This window comes from Solanum tuberosum, unplaced genomic scaffold (assembly GCF_000226075.1).
Source record: "Solanum tuberosum cultivar DM 1-3 516 R44 unplaced genomic scaffold, SolTub_3.0 scf00388, whole genome shotgun sequence".
Classification (NCBI taxonomy): domain Eukaryota; kingdom Viridiplantae; phylum Streptophyta; class Magnoliopsida; order Solanales; family Solanaceae; genus Solanum; species Solanum tuberosum.
The window spans coordinates 199209-217306 of NW_006239311.1; the positions used below are offsets into that span (position 1 = coordinate 199209).

General features: G+C 34.8%; 1 protein-coding gene across 1 annotated transcript in view; it reads right to left on the bottom strand.

Moving 5' to 3' along the window:
- Positions 1-4110: 4110 nt before the first annotated feature.
- The window catches only part of LOC102602008 (D-lactate dehydrogenase [cytochrome], mitochondrial), a 48557-nt gene continuing 34569 nt past the window's right edge, over positions 4111-18098 (bottom strand). Inside the window, exons 12-18 of the mRNA XM_006362237.2 lie at positions 16359-16467; positions 14603-14712; positions 12383-12445; positions 11141-11220; positions 10900-11030; positions 5026-5069; positions 4111-4436 (exon numbers count right to left, since the gene is read on the bottom strand). Coding sequence (XP_006362299.1) covers positions 4317-4436; positions 5026-5069; positions 10900-11030; positions 11141-11220; positions 12383-12445; positions 14603-14712; positions 16359-16467 — 657 coding nt within the window. The 3' untranslated portion in view covers positions 4111-4316. The remainder of the gene's footprint in view (positions 4437-5025; positions 5070-10899; positions 11031-11140; positions 11221-12382; positions 12446-14602; positions 14713-16358; positions 16468-18098) is intronic.

Genomic DNA, 18098 nt, shown 5'->3' on the forward strand with positions numbered 1-18098 from the left:
TTTTTTTATCTATAAATAAAATAAAATTATATATATAATATTTACAAAATTTTACATGCCCAAATTTGAAATAAAATATATAAACATTAAAATCTATAAACTAACTAAAATTATATTAACAAAGTAGATTATAAATAATAGGATAACTTTTTGAAATTTTGGGAAGTGTAAAAGCTACTTTTTAGAAAGTTGAAAAAGTGGGGCCCGGCGCGTGTTGAACAAAGCTTTCAACCTATTTGGTTTATATTGCCACGTAAGTCGAAAAGTGGTAAAAAATTAATTAAAAAATAAGTTCGGGGGGTAATAGGACCTTAGTAAAGGTTAGGTGTGTCTCAGGGATTTTGGGCATAGGCTGGGGGGGTACTTATGCATTTTCCCTTTTTTTAAACTTTAACTTATAAAAAAAATTAAAAAATATTAGTTATATATTGGCCCGTAAAAAAATGTCATGTGTATGATTTTACCATTTAGTTTATTTTTATTTTTATTATTTCATGCGTTTTGAGGAGAGTGAGTACACTCACTTTGCCACGTCAGCTCTTAGGGTGGTCTTTAATCAGTTTACAATTGTTAAGGGGGTATTTAAACATCTGTATGGTTAAAGTACTAAAGTAAGTTTTGTTGTCAAACTCAGGAGGAATTTGATGTATTTACTCTAAGTGTAGTTGTGTGTCTAAAATGACTTAATAACTCATAATCCTTATAGAACTCCTCATAGAACTAGTATTGTCCTGTATAAGATGTACGAGAAAATGACATAAATAGTCCCTTAACTATAAGAGTAGGTCTAAAATGGTCCCTTAACTATACACTTAACGGATATAGTTCTTTAACTATTCAAAAACTTATCAGCTTTGGTACCTTAACTATATACTTACCGGTTTTAGTCCCTTAACTATAAAGTTACCGATTTTAGTCCTTTAAGTATTCAAAAACTTATCAGGTTTGGTCTTTGTCCATTTTTAAATATAAATAGCTTAGGTTTATATTAACGGAATCCATGCCTCTAGAAATTAAATTCTTTAGCAATATTTTCTGTTGTTTCTCTCTCTCCGCTACTTTTTCTTCAAATTAACCTTATGCGAAGAACCTTAACCTTAACAATTTAAAATAAAATTCACGAGGAAAGAAAATATCAGTCATACTTTTATTCAACAGATGATAAAATGAAGCATATTTATTGCTACTAATGACTTGAATATGCTAAACTTTATTATAAAAAGGAAAAAATTATTTCCCGTTAAATCCAAAGTATGAACTCCAACGACATCATTGAACGAAATTTGTTTAATTTTTCATAAATTGAATTTATAAAATGGTAGATTTGCACTTTTTAATTTTTTTAAAATAGATCAATTTTATTATTCTATTCATTTCATTTTACGTAAAGAATTTGAGTAAATTAAATAAAATCCACACTAATTAGAATATTCAAGTGCGGCTTCAAGTCATTAGCAACAATTATATGCTTAATTTTATCCTCCATTGAGTAAAATTAAAACATATATCTTCTTTCCTCGTTAATTTTATTTTGAATCGTTGACATTATTGTTCTTTTCATAAGAGTAGTTTGAAGAAACAAGGGCGGGGATAGAGAAACAACTTTAAAAATGGGTTAAAGATTTAATTTCACGAATATTTTTGTTAATATAAACCTAATCTATTTGTATTAAAGAAATGGACAAAGACCAAACCTGATAAGTTTTTGAATACTTAGAGGATTAAAATCGGTAACTTTATAGTTAAGGGACTAAAACCAGTAAGTGTATAGTTAAGGGACCAAAGCTGATAATTTTTTGAATAGTTAAAGAACTATATCCGTTAAGTGTATTGTTAAGGGACCATTTTAGACCTACTCTTATAGTTAAGGGACTATTTATGTCATTTTCTCTATGATGTACTATTGTCGTGTATTCGTTATTGAAAGAAGAGAACTTCTTGACATAAAAAACACTCTGTATTCTAAGAGGACCAAGATACACTTAACAGGATAAAGTGAAATAAAGACAAAAACTGAGCTAGTGCTTCGCGCCATGGTAAATGTTGAGAAAGATGTTTTTGATAAGATTTTACCCATCAATTGTGGTACCTAGTGTCATACTTAATTTTGCACTTCATGTCATACTTAGTCATTGAACCCCATATTCATCCTGATTTAAATTCTTAGACTTCTGCTTATACTTCAAAGTTTTAAGTGTCAGTTTTATCTCCAAAAATTCTTCTTATCTCGAAATCAAGTTTTACACAATAAAATTTCACGTAATAAGTATAAAATAATTATATATCGGCTCAAACACTACTAAAGTATAGTATTCAAAAGGTGAAATGTAGTCAAGAATCAATATATTTGTAGTAAACTATAGTATAGTCTTAATTCTTGTTAGATGGCTAGAAGATAAGGTTATCTAAATTGTTCTTGTACATATATCTAGAATAGTATCTAGAATCATCCTTACACAAGTATAAATAAGGATGACCTTGTACATTCGTATACAACCCAAATTGAAAGCAATTCAAGAATGTTCTTCATCAACAAAGTTCTCTACCAAAATTCTTCATTCTCCTTTCTAGCTTCCTCTTCTTTAGCTGAATCTTCTCATCTTAATTACAAATCTTGGGCTAGTACAAAGTCTCCTTAATTATACTTTTCTTCTGCTATTCTCTACATAGTATCAAAGCCTTAGCTGTAGATTGGTTTCTGGTTATTATTTCAAGATCAAGTTAGGGGAAAATTTAGCTGGTTTTTGTATATGGATTTCAATGATCGTGCTAACGAATTGGGGATGGAGTTGTTGAACCAATCTAATTACAATGTAGGAAAGACATGTATGGAATCATACATTGTGGGAGAAAATTTGCGGATTGTTGTTAATGGGAGTTAACGACAAGTCCTCCTAACGATGGACCAAAAAATAGTAACACATACAAGAAGTGGAAGCAGATTAATGTAAAGACAGTTCATTCTAAAGAAGACAATCTTCTCCAATTTATTTGATCATATTATAAGGTGTAAATCAGCTCATGAAATATGGAGGACCCTCGATCAACTGTTCAACAAGAAGAACAAAGCTCAACTAGAGAAGTTGGAGAATGAATTTGCTAACACGTAATCTCTCTATTGCGAAATACTTCTTAAAGATTAAGAACTAATGTTTTGAGATATCTTTATTGAATTTTAATGAGGTTATCTCTGAAGCATGAATGAGAAGAATTGTCATTCGTGGTTTGAAACCTAGATATATTCCATTTGTGACATCGATTCAAGGATGGGCTCAACAACCATCCTTGAAGGAATTTGAAAATTTATTATCGTCATAAGAGTTAATAGCCAAATAATTGGCTACTGTATTTGCCAAAGGGGAAGGAAATGCTCTTGCAGACGACAAGAAGAACTTTAAAGGAAAAGCAAGAGATGTGCCACACTCTCACTTCTCAGGTGGTTCAACCTCACCTAGAAAGAACGAAGTGTCTTCTAACAATTATAGTAAGTAGACTCTCAAATGTTATCGGTGTGGTAAAATAGCACACATAAAAAGATATTATCGAGACAAGGAGAGCAATATGGCTCGAACTGATAAAAATACTCAAGAAGAAGACCAGAGAATGTTCTTAGTATTTGAGACTCTAGCTTGAGGGGTCGTGTTGATTTGTAAATATCTAAGTGTGATTAGATATGATTTTGTAGGATTTCAATTGATCTAACACAATCATAATATGCTATTGAATAAGTTAGGATATTAGAATATCTCTTGATTCTCAAATCTCCTAGAATCAAAGGAATCTAATTGCTAGCTAGTTTATTTTTCTATACTATAAAATTGTATCTCTATAGATGAATAAAATTGTACAATTTTGATACCAAAACTTACATTATGGTTACCGATTTACCATACTGAAACCAAACTTCAATATACCGAATTAAATTGGTATGGTAATGGTATAATGATTTTAAAAACCGAATACCAAAATTACGGTATCAAAACTTTCAAATACCATATCGTACCATACCATGCCCACCCCTAGTTATAACTACTAAGTTAAATTGGTTGGTACGTGGATAAAGATTTACCAGTGTGTGTGTGTGTGGAAGAGCATAAAAACTCAAAAGGCTGTCATGAGAAAGGGAAATGAATTGCTGCAATGTTTCCTGCAATTACACGGCTTAAAACTTACTGATTTAGCAGATCTTAAATTGTTATCATTCTGCATTAGCAACGTCACTGCTAGTACACAAAACTTGATCTAACATAGAATACAATGTCACAACAGATAATTGGGGGAAAAGAGAACAAAGGAAACCATTTCACGCAGCTATCTCAAAAGCATATGTGAGGGGGAATAAGCTTGCCGGGGTTCATGATATTGTTGGGATCTAAAGCATCCTTTATCCTTTTCATCGTCCTCAAATTCTCAATCCCAAGTTCTTTTTCAAGATACTGAAAATACAGTGCAAAAAAAGTCAGTTAATAACACGTTTAGAAAACTAGGACACTGGAAATTAGTTTGGGTGAGAAAGAAACAAAGCATACAAATTGAATCCAACACCAACTTAATCATCAAAGATGAAGTCAGACACATTTTATATTATCCAAGAACAAAACCTTCTTTTTTTACTTTTTTTTTTCATAACAGGGAAACTAGAAATTGTTATAAATTGCACTGGAAATTACTATTTTCAATTTTCTAGTGAATGTCGGAAAATAAAATCGATTCTTCTTGTTTAGGAAAAAGTTCCCTCTTATTGCATTGCAATAAAAAAAAATCGATCTAGTTAGCTCTGGTATTACTTCGCCTTTTTTCATTGGCTTCTCCCTTTTTCTTTTCTTTTTGAGGTCTAATAATGTCTACAATGTTGTGGTCATCAAATATAAACAGAATTTGCTTTTATAACAAAAAACTCATGCAGTGTTTTTCTGGTGTACCTTGTGGATAATGTATAGTTAACCAACATTCATCACTAATCATGTTTATGTGAACAATTAACAATAACACATCAAAAAGCCAAAAAGTGTTTGAACATTTTACCTTCATTTTCCCAGTACCAACACCATGTTCTCCAGTACAGGTGCCTGTTTGGCAAAAGAATGAAAATGGTAAAGACCATGCACATGACTTTGATGAAATGGTACTTCTATAAATCATGAAAAGAAAGAAATACTTTCAGGTGAATCATGAATAGCCAGAACTACAAAAGCTGCTTTAAAAAGCACGCATGTTCAAATTTCACATGCAAATAACCTGAATAGGACAATTGGTGTAAGGTTTTGGGGAAAATCCAGGAAACATATCAGAGGTTGAGACAAATCCACCAGCTGCTCGTTGTCCTAGTGGCTGAGGTTGTCTTCTCTTGGTGCTAGGGTCAAGGGTTCAAGGCTGGTATAAAGGGAAGAAAATCAAGAGGTGGAGACAAATCCAGGAATCAAATCAGTTGACTGAATAGAGGCAGAAAATCCTTATTATTGAAAAGAAGGGAGGAAAGAAGAGTGGTAGCTAAGCTTTCTCACCCCATTGGATCATGCCACTCAAACAACTTTTCTTGGAGATGCAGATTACTGGACAAGCAGACCAAGTAAGATCAAAGATCAAGGGTCAGATTATGCAGCTCCTGTATTAGCTATACTTACCCTTCCCAAACTCTGGCGGTGATGTACTGATCAGAACATCACTCATTGCTTCTGCTCGTGCTTTCACATGGATTGAAACTTTGGAAAAGGGTTGGATATACCCCTGATCCCTCTACTATTTTTTATTGTTTGAACCACGCCATTAACATATACCCCTACTGTCCATCAAAGTTCTAATATACCCCTATTTTAGTAGGAGTGACACATGGCATCCTCTAATCAAAAGATCCAACCCACAAGGTAACTAACCAGTCCATTTGGATAACCCATAACCCAGTCGGAACTCCCCTTTCCTCGATTGGACTCAAAGCTTCCAGTAACCTTTAATGGAGTTTTAACTTTCTTCTTCAAGTACTGATTCAAAATTGTTTGATACTCGTGTTTCAAGTGCTAAACCTCAATTTCCCCTCAGATTTAAGCAATATTTGGTTGCCATTTGAAGATTAGAACCCCCAAATATGAAACATTGAAGAACTTCCAATGGAGTCTTTAGCTCACATTCCAGTTCAAAGCTATCCTTAGTAGCTACAGAGGCAAACCCACGTGGAAGGTACGGGGGTCACGTGTACCCATTGAGATTGGAACTTTTTGTGTATATATATATATAACTAGGCACCCACATACACAAGTCTTCATTGGGGCCACTGATTTAGCTGCTGCTTTGCTTTGCTCTTTGACTATTGTAATGCGAGTTCGAGTCCTAATACCAGCAAACATGTTTTTTTTTTTTTTCAATTTTAGCTGATTGAGTTTTCTACCACTTTTCCATTTTTCCCCCTCGTTTTTGTTTACTTTCAGCCCAATCCCCTTCCCCTCCACCACCTGTGCTTTAAAATAATAATTAAACCCACTTTTTTCTTCACCTAGTATTTTTCTTTTCATTTCCCAGGTTACTCTACCCAAAGCTTGCACCTTACCCTCTTTTATGTTTTATTTGTTCCCTTCTTATTCTACTCTAGTTATTCTTTTTAACTTTTCTTTGTCTATTTTTCATTTTATTTGAAACAAGCATGTTATGTTCTTGAGAATTATAAGTAATTGCTAGATAACTTTTAAGATTCAGATATATGAAATGCATTTGTTCTCATTATGTCACTTTTCAATTAATTTATCCAGGGTATGTAGCTTAAGTTTGTCATTTACATTAGTTAAAATGTAAATAATTCTTCTTTTTAAAGATTATCTTTGCTTGTATTACTAGTGGGCATGATTTTCATATTGAAACTTGTATTGATGCTTGAGCGGAGTAATGCCTCCGTTTCAATTTGTTTGACCTATTTTAACTTGACATGAATTTTTAGAAATTAAAGAAAACTTTTGAATCTTGTGGTTTAAAATTAAAAATGTGTCAATGTACCAAAATGCCCTTTAATCTTGTGGTATTAAACATATCATGTGGAAAGATGAAATTAAAGAAATGCTAAAGAAAGAAAAGGGTCATTCTTTTTGAAACGGACTACAAAAGAAAAGTAGGTGAAACAAATTATATTGGAGAGAGTAATCTTTTTGTTGAAAAATATTATTTTTGCTATTTCTTTTGTAAAGATATTGCACTTGAACCTAACTCAATCCCAAAAACTAACCCATGAGGGAAGGATTGCCCAAGTCTATATAAGCAGACCATCTTTCCATTCCTCAATCAATGTAGGACTCAGACCCACTCTCACACCCCCTTCACGCCAAAACCCAACGGAAGCGTGGGCCAAAAGTCCAAATTGGATGGACCTGGTTCTAATACCATGTAAAGATATGGTACCTAGGCCTAACTCAACCCCAACAGCTAGCTCGTGAGGGTAGGATTTCCCAACTCCATATAAGCAGACCACCAATCCATTCCTCAACCAATGTGGAACTCTAACCCACTCTAACAAGCCTAATGAAAAGTGTTGTGTTACTAGAGTGAAGTTGTTTTTAATTAACAAAACAATGCAATTACGTTATTGAAAATGTTTTTTTGATTTATCCTTGTCGATAAAAGAAAGTAATTTCTCTATCGAACATATCAAAAACCTATTAAAAATCAAATAGAATGAACAAATAATAGATCAGGTTGAATCGAACCGTATCGAATACACACTCAATCATACTTCATGCATGTCAGTGCAACATGTAGCTGAGGCACCCATTATCTTGAAATCTTGGGCCCGCCTCTGAGTAGCTAATCACAATTTTATAACTGATGGTGCTAAATTCAAATGTTTTAAAGCTAATGATTAGCTCCAAATCAAGCCCCAACAAGAAACAACTCGATTTAAAAAAAAAATCAATTCTAAAACCCAGGTAATGTTGTTCTTCAAAACTTCTATTCCAAATTTGCTAACGCACAATACCAACTGAATTCAATTACCAATGAACAGTGTGAAGATATGACACCTCAACCTAACTCAACTCGAAAAGCTAGCTCATGAGGGCAGGATGTCCAAGTCCATCTAAACAAACATCTTGTCTATTACCCTACCAATCTGAGACTCTAACCAACTCTAAACCCCACCTTCTTTAGCGCCATATGAAGACATGACACCTGGACCTAACTAAATCCCTAAAGTTGGCTCATGAGCGAAGGATTGTCCAAGTTCATATAAGTAAACCTCTAGTTCATTCCCCAACCAATGTGAGACGTCTCACTCTAACAAACAACAAATATTTTTAGCCCTTACTCTTGAAAAAAACACTTCAATGCAGCCATCAAACATGACATCTTTTAGTCACATTTTTATAATCCTTCATCCATGTTTTTCTCACTGAAATGGGAGGGAGTTCAAAATCAAGCACTGATGTTTACCTCTTTCTCTTTCACTGAAATGGGAGGGAGAAGTGTAATGAGACAATTTGTGTTTATTAAGTTTTAGCAGTGTTTTAGACGACGAAAGGCAATAAAAGGCGACAAGGGTCTGCCTCGCCACAAGGAGAGGCGAGCGGCGAGGCGCTTGCCTTTTTGAAGTGCGGCACCAATTAATATCAAAAAATTAAAATATTTAATTGCATATGTAAATAATCAAAATCTCAATAGCAATAACATATTAACAAATATTTAATTCAAAAACTGAAAATAGATAGTACATAATAAAAGTCGAGGACTTGAATGAGAAAAAAAAAGCAAAAGTCAAAACAGAGGTAGAAGTGACTCTGAAGTCCTAAGAAGAAGGAAAAAGAAACTGAGGAGAAAGAAATATGAAGAAGAAAAGAAGAAATATGTATTGGCTGGACTTCGGAGTAGGCGGAAAAGTTTGGCTGATCATTAGAGGAGTCTAGTCGTAAATCCTAAAATTATCTTTCAACTTTTAAAACCTTAAATTGGTAGCCTTTTTTTAAAGAAAATACAAAGGCGACGCTTTTCTTGCCTCTCGCTTCTCGCCTTTTGTCACCATGGTGTCGCCTTTTTAAGATCGCCTGGCCACAAAGCTTAAAGGCGATGAAGGGTCCCCTCGCCTCGCCTCTCGCCATTGGCGACAAGGCGATCACTTTCACAACACTGAGTGTTAGGGATTTTAATTGGAAGTGGGTTAAATTAATGGGTCGCAGGTTATCTAGGATCGAAGTGGTCTATTTTAATTTGAGTTGGACCTTCCATTTTCAAGCCTCCATGATGAGTTGATATTTTACCAACTTATTGGACTCAAATTCATGAATTGTTGCTATGTTTTAATGTTAATGAAGGGAATTTCAGGCCCTAGTTCTCTTTTATGCAGGCATTCCTTGGAAAAATCAAGTTCGATGAATTTTGAAGCTTAAAGTTACTGAACCACACCGGCGAAGGAACCGGGAAGGAACTGGTGTCTTGCCAACTAAATGTCGGCTTGGCTAGGGCAAAGCTGCCTCAATATCGACGTTCAATTGACGTGGTACAATGCTTGATTAGCAGCTCGCTAATCCCAGCGCAGATGCTCCTATGAGAACTCAAGGTTGAAGCGGCAAAGCAACTGGCGCTTTGGATTGGCATTCCGCCGGTCCAGCGCAAGCTCAAAGACGGAAGCTGAAGGGAAAAACCGCAGAGAATTTAGTGCTTTCTTTGGGAGGTGTCAAGGATAGAATAGGCATTTGTGTAATTATGTACTTTTATCTTCTTTCCAATTGGGGATAAGGGGGGACTTCTTTGTTGGATATTCATAGAGAATAGTGAAGAACTTTTGGCTTGTAGAGGAAAAAACTTCAAATTTGTATCACTCTAAGCTTGAGATTCAGATTTTGTGAGTCACATTAGCTTTTATGAGCAGCTAAGTCCTTAACTAGGGGTATGTGTGCGCTAGACGATGGTGTAAAACCCCAAATGAGTATTTGATTAATCGAGACTAAAATTGATGGTATGGAATGGATCTATGGTTTGTCTTGAAGTTTTAATCTAAAAATCAGTGGTTGTAAACATTGATTAAGCTATCTAACACCGTTTTGGCTTGAGAAAGAAAAATGGAGTTGGGTAAGACTCAAAAGTAAGGACTTGTTGAAATTACTCCATGGATTTGAGCTAGGGATGGGATAATCTGAGTAATTTCTCATCTAATGATACGAGCTAGGGATAGTCTATCTACTAAAGCAATGTTTGGTGTTTTATTGAAAAGGGTCTTGGAGTTTGAGAGAATCCAAGGAACATACGTTTGATAGTTCGAGAGAATATCAAATGTAGCCTAGACCAAATGCTATCCATGTATCAATCAATTTGGTTGTGATTAATCTTTGCCTATTTGAGTTGAAACCCCAATCGTTATGCACACACCACTAGTCTTTTCCAAACTTGGTAGATCATATTTGCGTTGATTTCCCGTTTGTTACTTGATATTGGTGAATTTTAGTTGTTACTAACCCCTCCCCCCCCACCCCCCATTTTATATATGAGTGTTGAGAATTCAATTTGCTAGTGTGTTTCGAGTTGTGAAATCAATTGAAGAAGATCCCATTTTACAATCCTTGTTGTTCGACCCCGACCTTTAAAGTTGTGTATTGTTCTGCATACGACCACCTATGCCCCGAAAAATTGGACATATTGGAGCTTTTATCAATCCACATGTCCAGTCCGTCAAGTTAGGGTTAGATATGAAACTTTGTTTGATGGTAAGGGCTCATAAGTCATATAGCCAAATAGTATAACGGGTGACTAGTTTAAACAAAAGAAAATAGTAGAGGGGTATATCTGACCCTTTCCTGTTGAAACATCATAAGCCTAAATGAAGCTACACTACATTCTTTCTTTTTATATTTCCTTTTTCTTTGGCAAGGTGTTGAATGGAAATTGTCGAGGAAAAAGGAGGATCACTAAGCCCCAGAAAAATGCAACTTGTACCTTCCATTGATAAAGCGGTATGGACCATGAAGTGGTTTAACCTTTCAGCTTCTCGTCGTTGTTCCTCTTTGGTAGGATCAAATAGAACTACTACGTGGAAATTTCCATCACCAGCATGAGCAATGACGGTGCTGTTAAAAAAAGAGAGGCAATGAGCATTATATATTATACAGACTCGTATTCTTAAGGTTCATAATGCCCAATCCATTGAGTACAATAATTGTGTGCATACAAGACATACCACGTTAAAGGAGAAGCATTCAGCTCTTGTTTTGATCTTGAAATTAGTTCAGCAAGATGTGACAAGGGTACACACACGTCCTGCAACAAAACTAAGTGTGTTAATTAAAATGAAATTAAACAAAAAAGAGAAAATGTTAACAGGTTAAGAAGCATATAAATATTAAAATCTTCGCATAAATGAGAAAATAGCCAATATCATCTCCTATTGTAATCACCTTATTAATAATGCTTATGGGTTGGGAATTTAACTGAAATAAAAAGAAGAATCTTTGCAGAAATGAGAAATAATATATCATGTCCGATTTTAAGTGTTTCTAGGTTGGGGTTTAAGTGAAGGAAACAATACAACAGAATGCTAGTCTTTACTCTCAATTATTTATTGCTTAAATCAATATCCATTAGCAGCATCCTAGCATGGTTCAAGGAGCTCATTTTCAGTCCAAATAATCATGTACAAGAGCCAACTTCCATCACTCCAATCCTGTGTTTAATTATCGGCCCAGCATTCAAAGCAATAAAGACCTATAAGTTCCAGAAACATGGATGCAGAATGACCAATGGACCAATAGGTTCCAAGAGAATGGAGGTTCTGGTGCTTTGCAACAGAATTATAGGCACGCTCTGAAATACTATGGGCAGAATGCTTTTCCAAATATTTATAGGCCCCAAGACGCCACCCTAGTTCTGCTAGGATTTTTTCCTGATTCTAGGAACATCTATTTCTTTTCATTTTTGATTACTGAGAAATCTGAGGCCAGTACACAGTGTTAAACTAGGTGGTAATACACCCCCCACCTCCGGCCCCAACCAATACCTTTCTCCACTTAAATACCAAGCTTTTGTTTGCACCTGCGTTCGAACCCATGATGTGCGCCTAACCCAAACATCATGCGATGTGCTCTTACTACTAGACCAAAGCTCTCGGGGCTTCCAAAAACATCTAATTATAAAATGTCATCTAAAATTAGCTCAATTTATGACTAAAGGGTGAGTATCAATTACGAATCTAGAGGTAGCAACAGCACCAACTCCTAATTGTCCTATATTCAGCAATACTTGTCTTTTCCCCTCATTTTTGGGCAGAGATGGAGGGATTTGGGGGATAAACAAAAAAATCTTAATGTAAATACCTACATATGAATAAGATAAGCTTTAACAAATGAAAGTAAGAAGGGAAATTTTAACACATAAATAATGTAGATGGAGAATATTTTAGTCTAATGTAACAGTAGAAACAAACCGTTATCATTGCCTCAAACTTAGGTTTCATTGCAAAGCAAGCCCAAAGTGCCTCCTTTCTTATCTACACAGATAAGAAGCCACTCGATTAGCAAACATTGTAGAAGGACCAGTTACTAACTATTCAAAAGTTGGCTTCTATACCACATGGAATCACATTTTCACTGAAGTCAGTTGCTATGAGCTCCATAACATAAGCAATAGGTTACTTTTTATATTGGAACAAATATTTCAAAAGTCAATTTTGGTTCAGCTGTTTCAATGTTTCCGGTCATGAGGTGTTTACGTAGGAATTGGAGTTCTGATCATGCTGATGACAGCCAAATGAAGGAAGACTTTCAAGAGTAAGACCGAGCTCAATGAAGGTACTTCCTACAAATTTTCGACAGATATGATCACAATTGTATCTATCAAGAATTGACACCAGGCATATACCTTATTTTGAAGACTATGCTGCAGTAAAAATGTATCAAATGAAATTAAGCAATTGTTCTAACTACAGTTCTCAAAGACTCCTACTAGGAAAAAGAATGAATGCCTTCCTTTGCAGAAACTTTTATGACAGTTTCTTGCACAGAGAAGAACATATAACTACTACTCAAAGTGCATCTTTTCTATGTTCTGGAAAAAGGGTGATCAATTCAAATTACCAAAGGGGTGAGATTACCATGTCACATGAAGCTATTGTGGGGAACTCATAATTCATAAAGACATAAATGAGCAGTCCTGAGTATAAGGGAAATACTTATTCACCTTCCCATCACGAAACTAGAAAATTACAATTGTAGAAGAAAATCAATCAAGGCATTCTATTTTTCCTAATTCACATTCCCTTATCTATTTTTGTCAATACTATCTTCCCTATTTCCTAATTCTTTCTTTTTTCTAATTTTCAATTAATTGAACTAGAAAATTACAGTAGTACAGTTGTATTGAGTAGTATGTATTTTCCTCCTCATTTCATGGTACCTTTTGGCTAAGTTGTGCGGACTCTTCACTTACGTTGCCGCACCCATGTCAGATTCTTCAAAAATACACTACGTTTGGAGAATCCGACACGCACCCGTAGACATTTTTGAAGAGTCCGAGCAACATAGCCTTTTGGAGCTGAAAAACATATAGGAAAAGATTAGGAACTGCAATTACCGATAAGTATGCAATCACTTGGCTATTTTGCTGCAAAATTTGCATGTTCAATCTACGAGAAGTCATTGTTTAAAGGTTCCCATCTTACCAGCTAGAAGTTGGGAAAAGGGACAATATACCCCTCAACTTTGTGATTTAGAGTGGATACACCCCTCATTGAAAAAGTGGTGTGAATATACCCTCGCCATTCAACAAATGGAGCATATTTACCCTTTACGTTGACAGATTGAATTTTAAAAAATTCTAAAACTAATTTTATAATTTCAAAAATGTCATGCAACTTCAAAAATTATCCAACTCGTTTTCTTTTCCACTCTAGACCCAATCCAGACCCAACCCAACTAAAAAGAAGCTCAATCTCTCTTATTCAGACCAGACTCAAACCCATTTTATGATTGAGTAGAAGAGGGTTGGGTTTTTTTCCATTATTTGGGTTGGGTCTGGAGGGGTAAAAAAAATGGGTGATGTAATTTTTTGAAGCACGTGACATTTTTAGTGTTTAAAACTTGATTTAGGATTTTTTTTATTTTTTTTTATTCAGTAAATATAGGTTTGTTAATGAAAAGGGTAAATATGCACCATTTGTTAGATAATGGGGTATATATGCACCACTATTTTAACGAGGGGTATATTCGCTCTAAATCGCAAAGTTGATGGGTATAGTTGTCCCTTTTCCCTTTTTCCTATAATGAGAAAATTATACTAAATCATTGCTTAGTTACTAAAGTAGTGAACAAGCTCTCCTTGTGCTAGTATATTTTCTTTTATGCAACATAGCATGAGACCAGAAATCTGAAAAGGTTTCCCTATACTAATCTTAATTTTTGGCACTCGAGGAGGACTAGGGTTTTCATAGAAGTTACCACTGTTAGCTACAATGGTCAATGTACTTGATATATCATTAAATATTGATGTTAATGTAAACACTAAAAAGTTACTACTCCCTCATTTTATAGGATCTAGTTAGACAGAACTAAAGCCTGAAGAAAAATGGCAGTCTTATGAAGAAATATTGAATAGAAACATAACCAAGAAAAGATAATATTGAACAAACAGAACTAGGATAATAGAGTACCTTCCAGAGTTCCTTTTTCTCTTCAGGATCTTCAGCGAAAACAAAATCAGAACCATTGTGCTCAGAAGCTATCTTCTGAACAATTTGTGTTTGCTCACGCGCATATGCCTCTGATAGATAACAGCACAGAAGTGAGGATATAGCCAGTTAAATAATACGGCCTCAGTATAGTTAGTATTGACTATATCCCTTCCCTAAACAAAACACCATGCTCCCAAGAAAAACATCATTTAGGTTCAATCAAGAGTTCTCAGAGTGCATAACTTAGTAAGCTTATGAGGCACACATGAAAAGGGCCAGCTGGAAGCTCAACACTCGGCAGCTGAGTTATAATCCCTACCCAATCTAAAGACAAAATAAGTCAATCATCCTAATCTACCGAAAGGAACTTTTTGTCAAAACTATGGTTAATCCATATGCACTCCTATATTCTAAGTTATCTGAATTGTTCTTCTCACTTACTATTCTAGGAAAGGGGCTTGATTTTTCACCTATAATGGTCATCTATTGAAACCGTTCTGTCACATTACAGAAGCGGTACAAAGAACTTGTTCGACCGGATTTATAAATCAACAAACTTCAAATTGTTCATAATTGAATTTCAAATCACTTGTCTGAATAACGGGTATGATTAGTGAGTACCTAGAAATTATTAAACAAATCTGATTCCATCAAAATAAGATCTCCATACTGTAATAAATAAATTTTCGAAAAACACATGATAAATGAAAAATAAAGACAGCACACATGTTAAAGCTTTTTGTATCAACTATTAGTCTCATTAGTACATAAATCTGGCTTTAGGAAACTCAAGATAGTATTATTGACAGAAAGGCAAGTGTTATTCTAAGAGAGAGATAGAGTGGAGGAGGAGACGAGCAGTGGAGGAAAGAGTGGAATGGAAATGAAAGAGAGAATACGAGTGAGAAAACAGGGAAACACTGTCCGAGTTCAACTGAAAGAGATATCTCAAACACCATGCTGGAGAGAGAGAGAGAGAGAGAGAGAGGAGATAAGTGGTTTGACAAGGGAGCTTCAATCATCTTGGCCAAAACGAGACTGAATAAGAGGGCTATTAATTGACACCTCCTGGTGCACCATTATAGATGTACTAAAGGCATGACCATCATCATTTGGACTTGGATTTGAAATAGAAATTCAATGATTTGGTTGCCTAGCCAAACAAGTAGGAGTAATTTGGACTTAAGGATGTGAAACCCAGATGGTCAAATCCTTCCATCCAAATGGTACCGTTAGTCATTATCAAAATAATCAATAGAACTATAGATACAAGCAAATTCTCATTTATGAAGTATAAAAAAGAAAACAGTAAAGGGTATATAATTGCCCTTAAAAGTATGTGAAATTCACCATATTTTCCCTCCGTTAATAGTTTGGCCCAATTATGCCCGTCACTACTTTTTTGGGCCAAAATGCCCTTATTCACACATAATTTAATCGAGGGCATATTTGGACCTACATGCATACTATAATGGCATATTTGGTCCAATTTAGTTCCTAACAGCAATTATGAAACAACTTGTAAAGTTGCATTTGTGAAGAAACTTGATTGAATTGTAATGAATTTTCTCACTAATTGAGGCATCACATAGAGCACATTCTGAGCCATTTTAAAGTAACTTAACATGTCGTTTTGTACAACTTAAATTAAAAGTTCTAGGTAAAGATACAACAACCATAATGTCACAAAATAAGAAAACTAATTGCATTGATTCAAACCACAAAATATCTTTACCTGTGCCTACAAATTCAAACATCAAAGTTGGAATCTCTGGCAATTTTTTGTCATTTGCAAGATTGATTGCTCTAATTTGAACTTCATCCAAGAGCTCCACTCTTGACACCTAATGTGCATTGGAAAAAAAATAATTACTTTGGAAAATTATGGTTTCTACTTTGAATTTTTCAACAGCTAAATTGAGAGCCCCTCAGTTTCCACATTGCTGACTTAAGCAATACAAAATGAGCTCGTACACAAACTCACCAAGTCAAATTATCAGTTCATGCATATATATGAATGAAAAGAAAATAAAGATTCAAAAAGCATCAACTTATTTGGTATCCTCTTGAGATGTGAATGAACAGAAGTTCTTACACACAGACGATAATTAGGGACATTTTACACGAGCATAATTAGGTTCTTACATATATTCTCCGGCAAGGTATAGGGCGGCCCTGACAACATGAGCAAGAAGTTGTATCATCAAGATGCTCATAGTGATGGTGTCGGTTAGAGAAACTACCCAAGAAAAGTAAAGTATTTTGTTTTAGTGTTTTGCTATTACTGCATACCTTATTAAAAACTTTAATGATATCACTTCATGTTCAAGGTTTACTTCAGTTAGTTATTTTCAGTCTTTCATTTAGTTCAGTTACTTGTTTCATTCGTCGTTATTACATATCGTATGTGAGAAATATAGGAAAAGAATATTATTGAATTGTTGTTGTTTACATTATTACATTGAGACTCTATTTATAGAGTCTAGAATACAATCCTTTACCAAGTAGGATACTATTTAGTATTCCTATTTCTATTTTTATTACTATTCCTATTCTAATAGGATTATATAAACTTATTCCTATTCTAACACTCCCCCTCAAGCTAGTGCATACAATTGATGTACCTAGCTTGTTACAAATGTAATTAACACGAGGACCGATGAGGCGCTTGGTGAGATATCTGCAAGTTGATCACTCGACTTCACAAAATTGACAATCAATCTCAATGTGTTTGGTCTTCTCATGAAATACTGAATTTGATGCATAATGTCGATAAAACACAGAGTGATAAATTACAGTGTTGAACTTCCCAAACCAAGCTTGAAGGATGTTTCAAACCATAGACTGACTTACGTAATCGACATACAAGACTACTAAACTCCCCCTGAGCAACAAAATTAGGTGGTTGCTCCATATAGACTTCTTCACAATGCAGTGGTCGCCGAAAAGTGCTCAAAATCTAGTATAAAGTATATGGATCATGTTGGAATCAATAGACGAGTCGATATTAAACAAGAAAGTCACAAAAAAAACTAGCCGGAACATGCTCATATGCCGGAGTATTAGATTTGATGGCTAAAAGTGGTCACAATCTAACAAATAATATTATATTGGTAGGGTCGGAATGATGGCACAACCTAATTATATAGGATAGTTCGAATTGATGGAACGACCCCATTGAAAAAGAGAAATAATATGGGTAGGGTCGGAATGATGACATGACCCTACTGAAAAAGAAAAATTATACGAGTAGGGTTGGAATGATGGCACAACCCCACGCAAATCAGATTTGAGGAGTCACCGGAAAGACAACTATGCAAATCAAATCTAAGGAGTCACTGAAAAGACACATGATACTATGCAACTCAGATATGAGAAAATAGTTCGAAAAAATCCACGGTACTACACAAATTAAATATGAAAAGTAGTCCGGAGAGATGCACGGTGCTACGCAAATCAGATATGCAAAAAAAAA